At 46.3% G+C, this 15806-nt stretch overlaps 8 protein-coding genes across 8 annotated transcripts; 4 read left to right on the plus strand and 4 right to left on the minus strand.

Annotated features, from left to right (window-relative positions):
• Nucleotides 1-157: 157 nt before the first annotated feature.
• On the minus strand, nucleotides 158-566 carry LY89DRAFT_690819 (uncharacterized protein). Its single transcript, XM_018216176.1, has one exon. The coding sequence runs from the start codon at nucleotides 503-505 to the stop codon at nucleotides 212-214; it is 294 nt and encodes a 97-aa protein (XP_018063196.1). The 5' UTR covers nucleotides 506-566; the 3' UTR covers nucleotides 158-211.
• A 137-nt stretch (nucleotides 567-703) lies between these two features.
• On the plus strand, nucleotides 704-1470 carry LY89DRAFT_741678 (uncharacterized protein; the record flags this gene model as incomplete). The annotated part of the gene is made up of 3 exons (XM_018220740.1): nucleotides 704-826; nucleotides 887-1057; nucleotides 1111-1470. 3 exons carry the CDS (start codon nucleotides 704-706, stop codon nucleotides 1468-1470), a joined length of 654 nt encoding a protein of 217 aa, XP_018063197.1.
• Nucleotides 1471-2180: 710 nt separating this feature from the next.
• LY89DRAFT_658558 (NAD(P)-binding protein) lies at nucleotides 2181-3483 on the plus strand. Its single transcript, XM_018212480.1, has 3 exons — nucleotides 2181-2664; nucleotides 2725-3031; nucleotides 3083-3483. Exons 1-3 carry the CDS (start codon nucleotides 2309-2311, stop codon nucleotides 3170-3172), a joined length of 753 nt encoding a protein of 250 aa, XP_018063198.1. The 5' UTR covers nucleotides 2181-2308; the 3' UTR covers nucleotides 3173-3483.
• A 1240-nt stretch (nucleotides 3484-4723) lies between these two features.
• LY89DRAFT_676737 (uncharacterized protein) lies at nucleotides 4724-6019 on the plus strand (the record flags this gene model as incomplete). Its single annotated transcript, XM_018213618.1, has 3 exons — nucleotides 4724-4760; nucleotides 4808-5839; nucleotides 5919-6019. The coding sequence occupies 3 exons, from the start codon at nucleotides 4724-4726 to the stop codon at nucleotides 6017-6019; spliced, it is 1170 nt and encodes a 389-aa protein (XP_018063199.1).
• Nucleotides 6020-7908: 1889 nt separating this feature from the next.
• On the plus strand, nucleotides 7909-10490 carry LY89DRAFT_327215 (uncharacterized protein). Its single transcript, XM_018206759.1, has 7 exons — nucleotides 7909-7965; nucleotides 8059-8690; nucleotides 8737-8773; nucleotides 8821-9255; nucleotides 9312-9373; nucleotides 9423-9510; nucleotides 9562-10490. The coding sequence occupies exons 2-7, from the start codon at nucleotides 8251-8253 to the stop codon at nucleotides 10237-10239; spliced, it is 1740 nt and encodes a 579-aa protein (XP_018063200.1). The 5' UTR covers nucleotides 7909-7965; nucleotides 8059-8250; the 3' UTR covers nucleotides 10240-10490.
• LY89DRAFT_327211 (MFS general substrate transporter) lies at nucleotides 10382-12532 on the minus strand. The gene is made up of 2 exons (XM_018206758.1): nucleotides 10729-12532; nucleotides 10382-10671 (listed from the first exon to the last, which is right to left on the minus strand). Exons 1-2 carry the CDS (start codon nucleotides 12432-12434, stop codon nucleotides 10524-10526), a joined length of 1854 nt encoding a protein of 617 aa, XP_018063201.1. The 5' UTR covers nucleotides 12435-12532; the 3' UTR covers nucleotides 10382-10523.
• A 388-nt stretch (nucleotides 12533-12920) lies between these two features.
• On the minus strand, nucleotides 12921-14164 carry LY89DRAFT_711471 (putative NADH-cytochrome b5 reductase 2; the record flags this gene model as incomplete). Its single annotated transcript, XM_018217906.1, has 3 exons — nucleotides 14090-14164; nucleotides 13541-13964; nucleotides 12921-13492 (listed from the first exon to the last, which is right to left on the minus strand). The coding sequence occupies exons 1-3, from the start codon at nucleotides 14132-14134 to the stop codon at nucleotides 12921-12923; spliced, it is 1041 nt and encodes a 346-aa protein (XP_018063202.1). The 5' UTR covers nucleotides 14135-14164.
• A 532-nt stretch (nucleotides 14165-14696) lies between these two features.
• On the minus strand, nucleotides 14697-15620 carry LY89DRAFT_676741 (uncharacterized protein; the record flags this gene model as incomplete). Its single annotated transcript, XM_018213619.1, has 2 exons — nucleotides 14697-15472; nucleotides 15542-15620. The coding sequence occupies 2 exons, from the start codon at nucleotides 15618-15620 to the stop codon at nucleotides 14697-14699; spliced, it is 855 nt and encodes a 284-aa protein (XP_018063203.1).
• Nucleotides 15621-15806: the final 186 nt, after the last annotated feature.

Raw genomic sequence — 15806 nt, forward strand, 5'->3', positions numbered from 1 at the left:
AACAAAAGTGCAAGATTCTGGACTCGGCTGAGGTTGTCCGGATCATAGGTATACTCTATTTCGCCCATAAAATTGTCGAACCAGTCGTCTAACAAATGTTCTTTGCTGAGCAGAGTGAACGTGTCGAAGCGAAGATATAAAGTATCTTTATGGAAGTCGAAGTATGTTTCCGGGATCGAAGTTGCCTGAGCGAAACTTGGGACGTAAAACTTCAAAGCGATATTAGAGGATTCTGTACAAGCGAATAGCAGAGATGGGCCTTGCTGTCTGACGTTAATCCGACCAAATTGTCGCGGGAGAAAGTAGCAAGGCCAGGAAACGTTTCCTCTGCCTGCCTCGATCTCTTCAATCTCTTTTCTCTAATATTGACGACTCTCGGACCGGGGAGTGCAGCCTCCCAAATTTTCAGCCGTAGTTCCATCGGCAGTCGATTAAATAGTGTGAACATAGTCCCGCCAGAAGGCGTCTTCCCCGGGGAATCGTGTTTGAAAGTGTCCGGAATCATTGTAGACTTATATAGCAGATGAGGATGGGTAAGCTGCGAAGGCTTTGTGTTACAAAATGGTAGTCTGGAGAAAGGATGGGGTAATATAGTCTTTGTGCGAATGAGGTCGAGAAAAGGCTCGGGGAAAAGAAAGCTGTTTATAGATCGGTTTCTTCGGGGTTGGGAGGAATTGCTGGGACGGTGGACAGTTTATGCAAAATGCATGGAGAAGCTGGGCTTGGAAATGCTATCGCATATAATGTAACAGCTTCCAGATGGACTTCCGAAGACCCTTCGACTCCTAGCAGTCTTAGTGCTACGGGCACAACAAGTTCTACTGATGTAGGACGGTTATGGAACGAGGGTCTGGCATTTTATTGATGGATCTTCTATTTGAGCAAGTTCTATGAAGTGGTTGACACGGCAATCATTATTGCCAAAGGAAAGAGATCTTCGACTCTACAGACTTATCATCATGCCGGAGCTATGATGTGTATGTGGTCTGGTATTCGATATATGTCACCACCTATTTGGGCATGGGTTGCGTATAATTCCGGCATTCATACTATGATGGTATACCCTTCTCTTTCCTTCAGTTTCCCTCAAAGACTAATTCATAAATGTAGTACACCTATTACACTTTAACAGCTCTTTCTGTTCCAATCCCACAGACTTTGAAAAAGAGTCTTACCACAATGCAAATTATCCAATTTTTGGTTGGAGCCTCTTACGCTGCCATCCACTCTTTCATCGCCTACATCATACCGATTCAAGTCCCAAGTCCGAAAGGTTCGCCTGCAGCACTGAAACATCACACTGCGTACCAAACAGTCTCATGCATCAATACAAGCGGCGAAACATTTGCCATTTGGTTCAATGTGCTCTACTTGACACCGCTGACCATGTTGTTCGTACGATTCTTCGTAAAAAGCTACTTCCGCTCTCCAAAAGACGGAAAGCGGAGCTCATCAAAGAAGGTTGAATAGCCGAGAAGGTTAGCAAGATCTGTTTGTTCTCGAAGGATGGGGATGTCCGTTTAGGGAGAAAGATTGGACGAATAAATTGTGTCTAGACAGACGAGCAGTATAGAGGGATATCGGCCAAGTTCTATGGATTTCATAATATCTATACATTGGGTACCCTCTTTTCGCTTCACTAGCCTGAAATGTTTCTTGTATATTCATATTCACATTTATTCTAATCAAGACTAGATTCTTCAGGTTCAAAGATGAAGACTTTGGGCCGTGGTCCCTTATGAAGAAATCAAAATGGAGCATTAATGTGTGCAGTACTTCTGTTTAAAATATTCAGCACGAAAAGAATCGTGATACTCCCCACTAATGCTCCTGTCTTCTTGGAATTAATTGAATCTCGACTTTGAATTGATGGGATCTCGAGAACTGAAGCCCATCAGGATTCGTAAGAGGTAATCATACGTAGTATTACTCGTAAGATCGGTTGGGGAATCTAGCAGGGCTGGAGTTCATTACGAAAGAGCCTCGCATGAGCGGGAGTGAAAAGTATTGGAATCAGTCGAGAGATTTGAGAAGGAAGAAGGGGTTCTTGTAGTCGTCGTCAAAAGCAGCGGCTTGGTAAGCAAGGCGACATGCCCGAAGCGGGTGCGCTAAACTTAAAGAGGCAGCGCACCTGAACGTAGGTACCTGTTTACAAAGCAAGTCAGATTGCGTGAGGGGTAACAATGGCGACATTCTCCGGATTCATGGCGAAGCGAATTTATAATAACATCAAGAAGCATAATCTGATTTCATGTTTCTGCTTCTTTGAAAAACATTAAAGACTCGTACCAGGTTTTCCATAAAAGATATGGCGGTATCCGACAAATTCTACGCTATTGTTGCCGGTGTTGGCCCTGGTACCGGGAGATCAGCAGCCATCCGCTTCTCAGAAGCTTATCCGGTTGTTCTGCTTGCTCGCTCCCCTGAGAGCTATAAAGATGTTGTTGCGGAGATCAATAAGGGCGGCAGGAAGGCAATTGGTATTACTGCCGATGCAACGGACGAGGCTGCCCTCAAAGCGGCATTCGAAACTATCAAGAAAGAGATCCCCGGCCTAAAGCTGGCTGCGGCGATCTACAACATTCGACCCAACTCACGACCAAGTCGTAAACCCTTTTTGGAGCTGACTTCAGAGGATCTCGATGTGAGTTTGAAGGGTAACATGTAAGTCTCACTCGACCCAGTGTCACTTTTATTGCGTACCTGACGAAATGTCTGCTCTAGTCATGGACTCTTTAACTTTGGACAAAGCGTGATCCCTCTGTTGCTGGAATCAGTGGAGGGCTCTCCTCACCCACCTAGTCTGATAGTAACAGGCGCAACTGCTTCTATCAGAGGGTCGAAGTTGTGGTCTGTTATCGCCGCAGGTAAATCTGGACAGCGCATCTTGGCACAGTCTTTGGCAAGAGAATTTGGCCCGCAGGGAGTGCATGTCGCTCATGCAATCATTGATGGCGGTATTGATGTACCCGATGCGACATATTATCCTCGCAACGAAGGAACTCCAGAGACTAAGATCAGTCCTTATGCTGTAAGCAAATTCAGATGTCTGTGTTTGACGTTGATGCTAATTCGTTGCAAGATTGCCGAGAGCTATTGGTTCCTCCATACGCAACATAAGTCGGCTTTCAGCCAGGAAATAGACCTGAGGCCTTTCATCGAGAAGTTCTAGATGAACATGTCCCTAGTGACTACCATTGTACTTTACGGAAATATATGGTATGAATCATAGATTTGAGAAGTTGGGCTCGATGTGATTAAAATCAGTCAGCCTAAAGCTACAAATGGTTGTAGTTCAGCGGTCTTGCTGGTCGAATACGTGTGCCCTTCTCCCATGTCATTTGATGATCGGACTCAATGGATGATACTACTACGAGAGTAAATCTTTTCATATATTGCATGCGAGAGAAGTAGGATTAGAGCAATGGACTTTTCATTCTGATGTCCCGAAAACCTCTATACACAATCAATGGAGACTATGACGAAGAGATATCAACTTGCTGCAGCAACCGATATTCCCAAAGGTTTTAATTGACTTTCCGAGCTTGAGATGACTCTCCTCTTTTTGCTTCGAGTGACTTTTAGTTGGGGTACAAGATAATCAAAGCGATATTCAGGTGTTGATTCACCCGAAAATATGAACTTATTCGAGTAATCAAGTCCTTTTTCTTTTTTTTTTGGGAAATGCATGACTTTAGCTCCTTGCGCAACCACAACATCTTCTTGCTCTTGTTGGCCCGATGAGCAACCCTTGGCCACATATTTTAGTTCGGAATCATTCTCAAACAGTCTCCCGCCGTAAAAAGAAACAACACGTTTCACATCAACCTGCTCCGTCCCATTGCATCCTGCCATCGTAAAATCCAGTCCTCAAAGATAACCCTGCCAATTTTCCAATTTTTCCAGTTTTGTGTCGCGTGTAGCATGCTCGAAGTGGATTGTTCCCTTGGATCTCGTGAACACTATCTGGACCAGTGTGAGAGAGCTGATGATGTTAGGATTTTCGATGGTGGGAAATTCTTGGATTCCTTTCAAAGATATCAACAGCTTCTGCACCAGTTTAGGACTAGTGTATTTTATCCGATATATAAGAAGACTTTCTACAGCAAAATTTGGACCTGACGTCACAAACAGCAAAAGACACTGGGCGAACATCTCTTTATAGGTAAGTGTTGGCACCTTAGCCGCATTTGTCACACTCTTCGAATTTGAACAAGGTGCTCTGGAGGAAGGCACAATTGGGTTTCATCTACTCAGTTGATGATTGAAAGTGGTTTTTCAAAATTCACGGCAGTCACTGTCAGGATGTTCTTAGAAGGTGGAATACTTAGTTAAGTTTTGGGATTCTTCGTGCACTCTGAGGACGAGAGAGAACCGGTAGCAAGGTTAGAGCTAGCGAAGTCTTTCATGCTAATAACAGAGAATGAAAGACAACGGACGAATGTGACTGTTACAAAATCAAAGAGGAGGAAGAAGAATGCAATTGCGTATGACAGCTGTGAAAATCTGCCGCGGGATGAGATAAGCCCTGAGATTTCGGAAGTCCGTCCTTGGCAATTCGTATTGATGTCCTTGAAAGTTACAGACACTCGTTACTATAAAAGAGGGCTAACTGCCTAGCTTTATAAATCCTATTACACCGCCTAGCGGACGTCATCGCCTCTGCTTAACAAGATTCTATTCCAATACGTTTAGTCCCCTTCCACCTTCCAATTCAAAACACATGCCTCCACAATATAGGAGCAAAAAGAGACGAACCAGTATGTTTCCTTCTACCCAAGGACAGATGCTCTCTAACAGACAATAGACCGGACTTCCAAGACTGAGCGGGGGCTTTCGTTACAATCCGTCCTAGCCAAACCGTCGGCACAACCTCTTGACAAAGCCGCCTCGCACATTTCTCCACCTCCTCATCTCCGTGCATATTCCGAATCGCAAGATATTGCCCCCTATCAGTCTCTTCCCCGTGGTGCTGCAGAGACTCTCCTGGCAAGAGACCAACGGAACGGTATGATTGGAGATCCTCCCCTGATGTCCACCGACCCTCCAGATGTTCCTCCTACTCGGCGCCACTCTCGTCGTCAGGGTCTGAAGGTCACCTTCGCTGAAGACGTCATACTCGGAGATCCTCCTCTTGTCAATGATACTCCGATCACGCCAGCTCGAAAAGTGCTCCCTACGAGATCTGTTCTCGAGAGTCCTACCTGGGAAGTCAACACTCCTGAGGAGATTGAGTCATTCCGCTCTACTCGGAAACGTCAGTTCGGGCAATACATGGAGAATTCCGAGACCGGGACGGCTCTCGAAGATGACAGTTGGTCCAGAGGTACTTCTCCTTCTCGAGAGTCGCATGGAAACCTTGGTCAGCAACATCATACCGCACCTGGTAGCGCGCAACCAACATCTACCCCTGCGAATGTCGACAGACAGCAACAATCTAGAACGAACATAAACTCAATAACCGACTATTTCTCATGCAGTCTATCGTTTCTCTTCCGCGAAGCTCTTAGACGAAGTCTGAACACTAAGCCGAGCGCCGAATTTGTGGACAGACTCGTCTTCAAAGATGAACTGGCCGCAAGCACATACGTAGCTACCGAGACTCGTCGTGGCTGGCTCGTTCACAGCTTGTATGATCAAGATATACAGGAGCAGATCACGGCCTGGAACACTTTGGTTGATTCAGGGGGCCTTAATGGATTAGACAAGAACGTTCTTGTAAAACTGCAATCGGACATTGGTGATGCAATAAAAATAATGGTGACGCAGAAGCGTGTTGCTGAATTGGCTCTGATGCGGCTCCGTGAGGCAGCTCTCAATAGAAAGGTTGGGCTTGACAGTGAGATGGGTATCGAATAGGTGGTCAGAGGGTCTTAAGATTCTAGTCACGTGGTTGAGCGCGCAACATGGTAATTCAGGTCCAGATCGATTGACTGGCCTTGCAGCTTTGAGAGGCAGCTTCTGGTGGAAAAAGTTGGGACTGGATAACGGCGATGGCATCGATCAGTGGGTGTGGTAAGGCAGAATATGAAGAATGTATGCTTGATTACATTGTAAATAAAGAGTGGTAGACAATTGAAGATGAACTTCCTCAATGCAGACTGAAAAGTATGTATCTACTTAAGAATTTCATCAATGTGCACTTCTTGATCTTGAAAGCTTAGTGATTAGTTTATAGAGGTTCTGATAATTTCTTGCCTTCACAAGTATTGACTTCTCTATGTGGAGGATTTCCACAGCCTTGCGCAAATCCGAACGGAGCTAACGCCAGCCTCACCCTCGCATATTAAATAAAATAAGGCTTTTCTCTGACACCAAAAGTCAAGCTGGTGGTGTGGTTTGATTAAATGTTTCAACACGTTAACCGTAATGGCTTTCTTATGATAGTTATGTTCCCTGCCAGTTAGGGGGACCCTTCTGAAGTCGTAGACATAAGGTCTTGGTTCCTTTGAAGCTGTCCATCTACCCTATATTGCTTAGGGAGATAATGGCATGTAACTTACGTTCACAAGGCCATCGAAAACCTCACTGGGAACCTGGGTCAAACTGCTCCTGTTAATGCATGCATTCAGGTGGATATATTTTTTTTCTTCTTTTTTTCCTCGTCTACAATGTGACTTCATCGTATGTATGACGCGACTCTTCAATTCACTTTTAATGCAAGGTTTTAAGTTCGCTTAAAACAACACCAGGAATAAAGCACGCTTTAACAGTTCAATCTTTGTGGTCAACGTGGACAGAATCATAACAATTTGCAGCAGCGGATACCCACTATGCTCTCTTCATGTGCCGTTATCTTCAAGATATGACAGGTGTTTCAAAATGGACATGCAGTCTCAATCATGTTGAAACATTTCAGAATGACAGATTACTGGATTTTCAACGCTCTCGCCCAGACCACACACGTGACGCGTGAAATATCAAAGAGAAACCTCTTGTGTGACTGCTCTCCAAAAGAAGCTCTTACTACACAAGTAGCATGACCGAGCTTTCTTAGAATCAGAATGTTAGCTTGTATGATCAGGATTTGTGAAGTAGCGCTTTGTGTCGCTAATTATAAGCAGCAATTGGCCTGATAGAGATGAGTTTGTATGTTCTGTACACCCATGAATCTGGTAATCTCTCTCGAGATACATAGAATACACAACTAGATGACAGGTATTGATCATGTTTTCCTGAGCAGGAAAAGCTCATAGTATCTGCTGAAAGCTTGGTGTCTTGACTCATAATCAAGCTTTTGATATGACAAGAGAACTTCTTTCTTTCTGGTAACATACTTGGCTGACCCTAGGCGTAAGAGAACGTAACTCTTTATATCATGGTAGTGAGAGCCAACTTAATAGTCGCAGAGATGAAAGCAGCTGTTGATTGTCCAGATCATTGCTGGACATCCGGAACTGATGTTCGTGTGGAATCGCTTAGAATGGCATTAGGCCACAAGGCACCAACACCTTTGTCGTGCCTTGTGCACCACACCAAAGCTCGGGGTCATGCCGCTTTAGCCGAGCGAGGATTTGACTTAGAAGAATCTGGGTGCAACCTTCAAAAGTGTATTAATAGTGTACGCAAAACACAATTTTTTGGAATTCTAAAAAGTGCATTTGTTTTAAATTAATTATAAATTAAATAAATATAGTATAGAAATCTTTCAGTATAGTTAATTATCGCATAGTATTAAAGTATAATGCTTTGCAAAACTAAAGTACAACTATTAAAGTGGCACGAGTAGCTAAAAGTTGCTGCAGCGATATTGTGTGGATTGATGCCTTGTGGCCTGATGCCATTCCAATCGATCCTGTTCGGGTAAACCTCGGTATCCCTGCTCGCTTCCCTTTAGCGTCCTTTTATCGTCGTCGCTACATGTACATAAGCGCCTATTTCCCCGTCTTTGCGGCCGACTCAGCGCATCCAACTTCCTGTCCGAGCTATCCTCGATCAACTACATTTTGCTTTGATTCTTTCGAGGTATGTGCTTGTAATGCGCCTCAATTACTGATGCGAAGGCGATGCTTTTGCAACAAGAGCGACTCATTATGCTAACCCAATGGCTACCGCCAGAATTCGCGTCTATTCGCGTTTACACGATACCCTCAGAATTCCCGTCTATTCGCGTTCACAAGATACCGTCAGATTTCGCATCCATTCGCGTTCATACGATATCGTCAGAATTCGCATTCATTCGCGTTCACATAATACTGTCAGAATTCGCATCCATTCGTGTTCAAGCGGGGCGACCCCGCTAGATTCACCATGAGCCTCTATGCGAACCCGAACGGTAATGCAAACCCGAATGGTAATGCACCCGCAGAACCTCAAGTGCCAAAGGCATCTCAAGCATGCATGTCATGTAGAAAGCAGAAGCGCAAATGCAGCAAGACTCTGCCTGCTTGTGGCTTGTGCGAGCGCATGAACCGCCATTGTGATTACTCCGACGCATCCCCTCCACCAACATCCGAAGACTTCATGGCTCTGCAACGGCAGGTCTCGAAACTTGAGTCAATATTAAAGGGAGAGGGTGGCGTGATGAATCAGCCCAGTCCATACCAAACTTCAGCTTCGGGGTTGGCCAGCTCGGACGGTCTTCCTCAAGCTCCTGTTTATACACCTCTGCAAGACATACCTTGGCAAGGCCTACAAAACAGATTCCCTGTCATTGCATTCCTTGACAATGGTTCTTTCAAGAGCGGCGGGTACGTAGACACGCGGATCCTGTTCAACAATGCTAATTTATTCCAGCATCAATGTACCCAGGCCTTCAGTGGAGATTCCTGTTGTAAGTCTCTGCTTTGCTGCTCCCTATCTTCCTGCTGACTTCAAAAGGACGCTCTTGAAATGCTCGGAAACGGAGATTCGGTCAGTGTGACAATTAACGAGTACTTCTCCACTGTCCACAAGTGGTTGCCCATTGTTTCTGAAAAGCGATTGACACGAAACATGCAAAACCCCATGTGGGAAGGTGGCCCAGATCTGGCACTCTTGTTCCTTTGCATGAAGCTCATCACCTCGAAGCCACAAGACGGACTTGATTGCGCTCATAATCCTATCTATTTGTCTGCTAAGCGGTTCGTTGGTTTGATGGAAGCTACCGGTACTGCTTCTCTACTGGTGCTTCAAGCAAACCTACTTGTCACTTGGTATGAATATAGTCAAGCCGTCTATCCCGCAGCATGGATGTCGGCCGGCTGGTGTCTGCGATATGGAAACATGTTAGGTATCAATGGCCATGAGGAAGCAGCACAACTACTGGGACCACTGGTAATTAATAACACCAATTGCCTCCTCCATATCAGTCTACTTACAATTGTCATTAGAATACTTGGACCGAGCGAGAAGAGAGACGTCGAACCTGGTGGGGTGTGTTGTTGACAGACAGGTAAGTCTCTTAGCTACCTACATAGGTTATTTTGACTCATCACGTGCAGAATCGTCTCACTTGGCAGCCAAGGTCATATCATGAACTCTCAAGAGCCAACAGCAGGTGACTTTCTGCCTGCCGACGACACTGCATGGGTAAGTTGTCGAACTCGGTTCATGTTGTTTCGTCAATTAATATACGTGTAGGAGAATGGAGAGTTGCAAGCAATGGAAAAGAAAGTCTCGAACCCTCTTGAGGATCCAGTTGCACCCTTCCCTCGTCTATGCCAAGCATTCGTCCAACTAGGAAAAGTCCTTAAGCACAATCACGTTTCGAAGCCTGCTGATCCGCATGAGCCGCAAAAACCTCGATTTATCGAGGCTTCCATACTGTACTCTGAAATCTCATTACTGGCCCGAACTCTCTTGGTGGAAGCAAACAATTCGAAAGATTTCCTGGCTTTCGCTGCTCCTTTGGCATTAACATATAGTGCGCTCTGCACTCTTTGCGAATCGTATTCGTGCCCCAAAGGCTGTAAAGCTGACACGGCTGAGGAGCAGGCTATGCAGGCACAGGCTATTGATGGACTGAAGTGGGTATCGCTCAGCATTATGGAGTTCTCGGATCGTATTACAAAGGAAAGTCCAATGCCGCATGATCTGGATAGGGTCAGTCCTATCATCATGGACGCTCTTTATTCGGCCGCATGCAACTATGCATGGCTTTTTCGAGAGAATGGGGACGCGGCCTCACAGGCAGCTTTGGAATCGATTCGACTGTCATTGAGACGACTTCAAACCAGATGGCGAAATGCAGCAGAGTACTTGAGAATCCTCGAGGCGCAGGAGTTCGTGGGGTTCGCTGGCCGCAACAGAGGATCGTAAATATGTTGACGGAGTTTGCTTTGCACTTTGGTGGTTATTTCACGGTGTTCATAGGAGGGGCGGGACGGATACCTTTGCGAATTACACTTTCAGCGTGCAAGCAAGATCCTTGTTAGGATATGTATAAAATCAAGCAAATCGATGACTTTACATTATTTTATTGGCTTGCCCATATTTCTGAATACATGACCACCAACACCGTGCTAATGCTCCTCGCCAGATATTTACACCCCAAATTGCGCATACATACATTATATCTCGCCTCTCTCAAAGCCCATCCAAGATCATTCTTCATTATTATTCTGAGCGTATTTCGACCAACTTCTTATCTTCGGCCCATACCTGTAAAACGCATACGGAACAGGAACCATCAGCGCCGAAATAGCTCCCAAGATCGTCAACGTCCAATGCACCCCCAAATTCTCATAAAATCTGTTCATCACAATCAGCACTTCTCGCCCTCACAACTCAAGGAAAGGAAATACTCACGGAATTCCCACTTCAACCATGCATCCTGCAGCCACATACCGAATCAGCGTCAAACTGGCCAACGCACTCGCAGCATACATCTCATAGCTGTCGATGATATACTGATAACTGCTGATGAAGATACACAGGATTCCATATCCGAACAGCACGCTAGCTAAAAGGCCGCTCCAGTAGGATATACTGGGATAATTCGTCCAGCCCATCCAGAAGAGGGATATTGGGACGGCAGGAGCGCCGAACATGGCGAACCAGAGGCGCTTCTCGGGAGGCAGTTTGGCGGATGGGCCGTGTGCTGCTTGCAGGGCGGCTAGGTCCCGTTTTGCCCAGTGGTGGATGAGGGGAACTAGGACAGAGGCGCCACAGAGTCCAATTGCGATGCCGAGGAAGGCGAGCCCGGTTATACCTTCGCTGAAACCGTAGGTGTCGCCGAAGATGTAGGTATAGCCATCCAGGAAGGTGAAGAGGATGATGTACACGATGGTAAGGTACAGAGCGAAGAGGACGACGATAGGTTCTCGGATTGTCAGAAGGAATGGTCTGTACAAAGCGTGCAAGAGACGTGTGAAGAAGGGATCGGCACGGATCTCGACTTCGGCGACGTAGCGGGAGTCTCCTGTTATTTTGCGGAGGTGGGATGCTTTCCAATATAGGAGGATGGGAGCAAATGTTTCTGGTTGAAAGAGGAGGATTAGGGCTAGGATGGCTCCAGAGATTATAAGTGTGATCCATTCGCACCATCTCCAGCTCACAAGTGTGGACTGGCCGACAAAACCTCCAACAACTGGACCGAAGATTGGGCCCATGAATGCAGCATTCGCGAATACGGGGAAAGCGTAAACGCGCTCCATTGGATTCCAGAGGTCGGAGATCGAGCCACCTGCACAAGTGAGTGGCGTAGAACCAAAGAATCCGGCTAGGAAACGGAAGACGAGTTGAGCTCCAATATTCGGTGCCAGAGCAGAAGCCATGATCCAGATCATGTATATTGCCAACGTAACAATATACACAGGGTTTCTTCCCACAGTCTCAGAAATAGGTCCAGCGAATAGAGCACCGAAGCCAAACCCAACAAGAAAGAGACCCGTAGCAAGAGATTCCGTGACTTCAGCGACGCCGAATTCTTTAGCAGCTTGAGTCAGGGCCGCCGAGTCGACAGCGGAAGCAAAGCCGACGATGAATCCAATCCAGGCTATCATTATCGTTGCGAGGATTCGGGTGGTGTAGGACCAATTGTGCGGGTCCATGGGATCTGTTTCCGATTCGTAGCCTACTACAAACACTTTTTCTCTCTCAGGCTGCTTGTCGTCCGCATTCGTTCGTCCTGATGCTCTGGTTCGTCGTCTTGTCATCTCTTTGCTGAGTTCTCTGACTTCGATACCTGTCATCGCATGTCCCATTCTTGTGCCGAAACTGTGCGTAGTGTGGATTGTCTCCATGGTAGGAGCGTGATCGATCTCTCCTCCATCTTCGCTTGGCTGTTCTCCCTTCTCTGGATCGCGGGTATCTGGACTTTGGTCGCCTGGTGGAGATGGGATCTCGGTATGTGAGGAATAAATTGAGGATTGTCGCTGGCCTAATGGCTCCCCTTGTGCTTGGACATCGTTCTCTGCGTTTCCCCTCGAAAGAGCTTCTGCTCGTTTCCTGTCTCTCTCGTATTGATCTCGGGCATTCTTGCCAAAACGCTTGTACGCGAGGTAGGACTGCATCTTGGGGACTTCCCACTATGTACAGCACCTCCAGAAATCTTGCAAATGAAGCAATTGAGATACAAAGGACGAAAGAAATAACATGACAATGAAGAGATCTTCTGCCTACAGAATTAGTTCCAGTAGTACGCCCTTTGAAATGTCGTGCGCCATGCTCAAACAGCTTTGTAAGTCTAGTTCGAGACTTTGTTGTGTTGATGTCATTGGGTCGATGGAGCATTTTCCCACTTTTGGAAGATGACTTAAGAAATTCTCATTTTAGCCTGTCGGGAGTTGCCCGCATACCGCATTCACGGGTAATCGGCCATGAGCTTGAGACTAGGAAATAAGAAGTCGAAATAAGCTTTGTCAAGTCGGGAATAATCATATCCTCGATCACATCACATAAGCAGAAATCGGGTATGTAACGGGAATGAATCATCATCTTAGGCTTTTGCATGATCTATGTCTGTCTATTTTACAAATAATCAATATGCCTCGCTTCCTCTAGAACTTGTACACCTGATCCTTGGAGTATCCGAGTTGCTCAAGAATGCTACCGTCAAGCTCGCCTTGGTCAGAGGGAGACTTCTTGACGCCTGAAATAGCCTTGTACATTGGCGGAGGTCCGCAGACGAAAACCTTGATGTTCTCTTCCTTTGGCTCGGGCAGAACGGTCTTCAAGAGCTCCTTAGTGATGTATCCACTGTTGCCTTTCCACTCCTTTGGTGGCTTGTCCAGAACGTAGAATGCGCGGAATCGTTGAGGGTATGTGTTCTCCAGATGTTCCCACTCCTTCTTTAACAAAATGTCTTCTTCAGTGACGTTGGCGAATATGAGTGTGACCTTGGTCTTGTCTTCTGGGTTGTTGAAAATAGCACGGGCTACTTGGTACATTGGAGTAATTCCGGTTCCTCCAGCGATGAGGGCAATGTGCTTATGCTTGTTCGTTTCCCAAGGATATTTCGGAATTGGGCCCTTGAAATCTAAGCGTTGGCCAGGTTCCATATCGTGCATATGACTTGACATAGCGCCATTGGGGTATTTCTTGACCAACAGATCTAAGTATCCTTGCTCATCTATGGTATTGTCAGCACCAACCCAGCATAAGTATCAGAGCTCCATACCTTCATCGTTCACTGGAGTATATGGTCTGATGGCTGGCTTCTCCATCTCTGGGCCCTTGAACTTTGTAAGAAGGGCAGAAGCGACCTTCAATCCGCTGACTTGATCCTCCTCTGGCAGAGCAAATCTGAACTTCTTGGTATTGTGGTTGATGTTCTCGACGCTCTCGAGCTTCAAGCTGATAAAACCTTGGTCCCCTCCTGTGAAGGCAGATTTGCCCACAGCACCCTCTACCTTGCCCTTGGCAGCTCCGACATCCTGCTTAGCCTTGGCCTCAGCATCCTTTGCTGCACCCTTCACCTTGGCAGCATTGTCTCCCTGGTTGTAGAAATAATACCCTCCACCTGCAAGTGCTGCTGCGATACCAGCATAGAGGAGTGTATTCGATCCGCCGGTTGAAGGCTCGGTGGCGTATCGACGGGTTTGCTAATTGGGGATATGTTAGATATGTCCTAATTCACCTTGCTCCTCAATTGCTCTGTTGCGAGGAAAGCATCGAGAGCTATTTTCACAAAACCAGCAACAGGAGCTTAGGAATCAAGAAACCTTACAGTCTTCAACGGCTGTGCCGCTCTGAATGCTTGTCGCGCAAACATGATTGAGATCTGAGTGTCTGAAGAATTGAAGAATCAATTGATCAGGATCTTGGTAATCTAGAGACGAGAGAGCTCAAGAATGGCGCGACCCAGCATGACGTCGCACAACAGGCAAGCTCCGAAGCGCTAGAGCCCGAAACAGCAGGGCCAGAAAACCGATGCTGTCCCACATCAGACCAAACATTCTCTTCACAAATATTCCATAATTGTACGTCGTGGATTTTGGACATTGTGATCTCTATCTTCAGTGAGCTTCGTCGACAAAGGGCTTGAATCTCTTCTTCTGAGATCTTTACAGAAAAACCCGCCGATATTCCTCGTTCATTTCACCTTTGCCGAGCTCCTTGCCCTATCGTTGAGCACTTCATATCAATAGACGGTACTGCTTTTGTTGCCTAAACTTATGTTATCTTTGTTCTCAGGAATGGCGAAAGCAGCTACAAGGACCAGTTAGATTGCGTCCAATGACCAGTCAAGACCCCTCATATCACCAGCGTCGCTGCACTTTGATTCACCAGATCTTTGTAGCCTTCACAGTCTATAATGTACTTTTTGATTCATTCTACTTATGGTACAACTCAACATAATAATCATACGCGGTTCTTACTTCTGCGTAAGTCATACCCCACGAAGCAAGATCCAGCGTTCCTTCAACTGGCATACTCTTAGCCGCTATCCAATTCATAGCCAAGCTATCGACTCGTCCTAGGTCTATCCTCTCGCCAACAAGTCGGCAAGTTGCATTTTCGATCGCCAGAGCTGCGTCTTGCCACGAACTGCCATGGATACCCACCAGCGTGTTGTATCGCCATGTACACACTTCAGTGCACATACAGCCATATACCTCGAAGTAAGCATGGAGCATCTCGTGAAGCAGGGTTCCAAGATATTTCTTCATGCGTTTTTGATATGGTAAAGGAGGTTTCGTCGTTGTCAGATCGCTGATTGTGATCAAACAAGCATGAGTTGGAGGGACTTCTGTTCGCCAGTTGCTGCGGTGGCTGTCTAGCTGCCCTGCGTGATGTCCTTCTATGGACTTAAGTCGTATTGCACATAAGTTCTGAAGCGAGCTGAAGAAGAACAGTCGATCGAAAATGTTGAAGTAGAACGAGAGCTGGTCGAGATCTTCGGCTGGACAGCGATGATCGTTTTGCTGGTTCTGGAACGCCAATGAGTAGTGCTCTTGCATGGCCTCCAGTCCTGGGATGACGGTGTCATCTTGTTTTGTGAACTGCTGGATTGCCTGGACTAATTCATCTGGAGTATGGCAAAGCATGGCGATGTTGCTGTGTGGTACTGGTGTTGCATAAAGCGAAGGTCGCCGGTGCTTGTTGTTTTCTGTAGTGCTGATTGTGATTTTTATTGTTGTATGTCTTTTGTAGAAGCTTTCTTTCTCTAGAAACTTACCAAGCTCGCTGTCTGGTGTGGGTAAACCGTTGTGGAATGTATTGCGAGAATGGATCGTGTGGTCATACATCTCAGCCATCTTCAAAGAAGATCTATTAGCTGCTGGCTGTCGAAAGCAAGAAAAAAGCGTGATGTTAGGATTCCAATGCTGTCAGAGCCGATGCTGTATTTTCTTCGCGCAAACCTATATACTTGTGCCTACGTATTTGCTGCATCATTCGCTTTGAAGTTGTTGTTTGGGACTTGAGAGACGTTTCACGAATTA

The sequence above is a fragment of the Mollisia scopiformis genome, assembly GCF_001500285.1.
Source record: "Mollisia scopiformis unplaced genomic scaffold LY89scaffold_31, whole genome shotgun sequence".
Classification (NCBI taxonomy): domain Eukaryota; kingdom Fungi; phylum Ascomycota; class Leotiomycetes; order Helotiales; family Mollisiaceae; genus Mollisia; species Mollisia scopiformis.

Bases quoted from the DNA above. Each gene is read 5' to 3' on its own strand.
- LY89DRAFT_327215 (XM_018206759.1), top strand. From the start codon at position 8,251: ATGAGCCTCTATGCGAACCCGAACGGTAATGCAAACCCGAATGGTAAT. The intron at 8,691-8,736 runs GTACGTAGACAC...AATTTATTCCAG, and splicing joins GGTTCTTTCAAGAGCGGCGG to CATCAATGTACCCAGGCCTT. The intron at 9,256-9,311 runs GTAATTAATAAC...AATTGTCATTAG, and splicing joins CACAACTACTGGGACCACTG to AATACTTGGACCGAGCGAGA.
- LY89DRAFT_658558 (XM_018212480.1), top strand. From the start codon at position 2,309: ATGGCGGTATCCGACAAATTCTACGCTATTGTTGCCGGTGTTGGCCCT. The intron at 2,665-2,724 runs GTAAGTCTCACT...TGTCTGCTCTAG, and splicing joins GTGAGTTTGAAGGGTAACAT to TCATGGACTCTTTAACTTTG. The intron at 3,032-3,082 runs GTAAGCAAATTC...ATTCGTTGCAAG, and splicing joins CTAAGATCAGTCCTTATGCT to ATTGCCGAGAGCTATTGGTT.
- LY89DRAFT_327211 (XM_018206758.1), bottom strand. From the start codon at position 12,434: ATGCAGTCCTACCTCGCGTACAAGCGTTTTGGCAAGAATGCCCGAGAT. The intron at 10,672-10,728 runs GTGAGTATTTCC...TGTGATGAACAG, and splicing joins ATGGTTGAAGTGGGAATTCC to ATTTTATGAGAATTTGGGGG.
- LY89DRAFT_690819 (XM_018216176.1), bottom strand. From the start codon at position 505: ATGATTCCGGACACTTTCAAACACGATTCCCCGGGGAAGACGCCTTCT.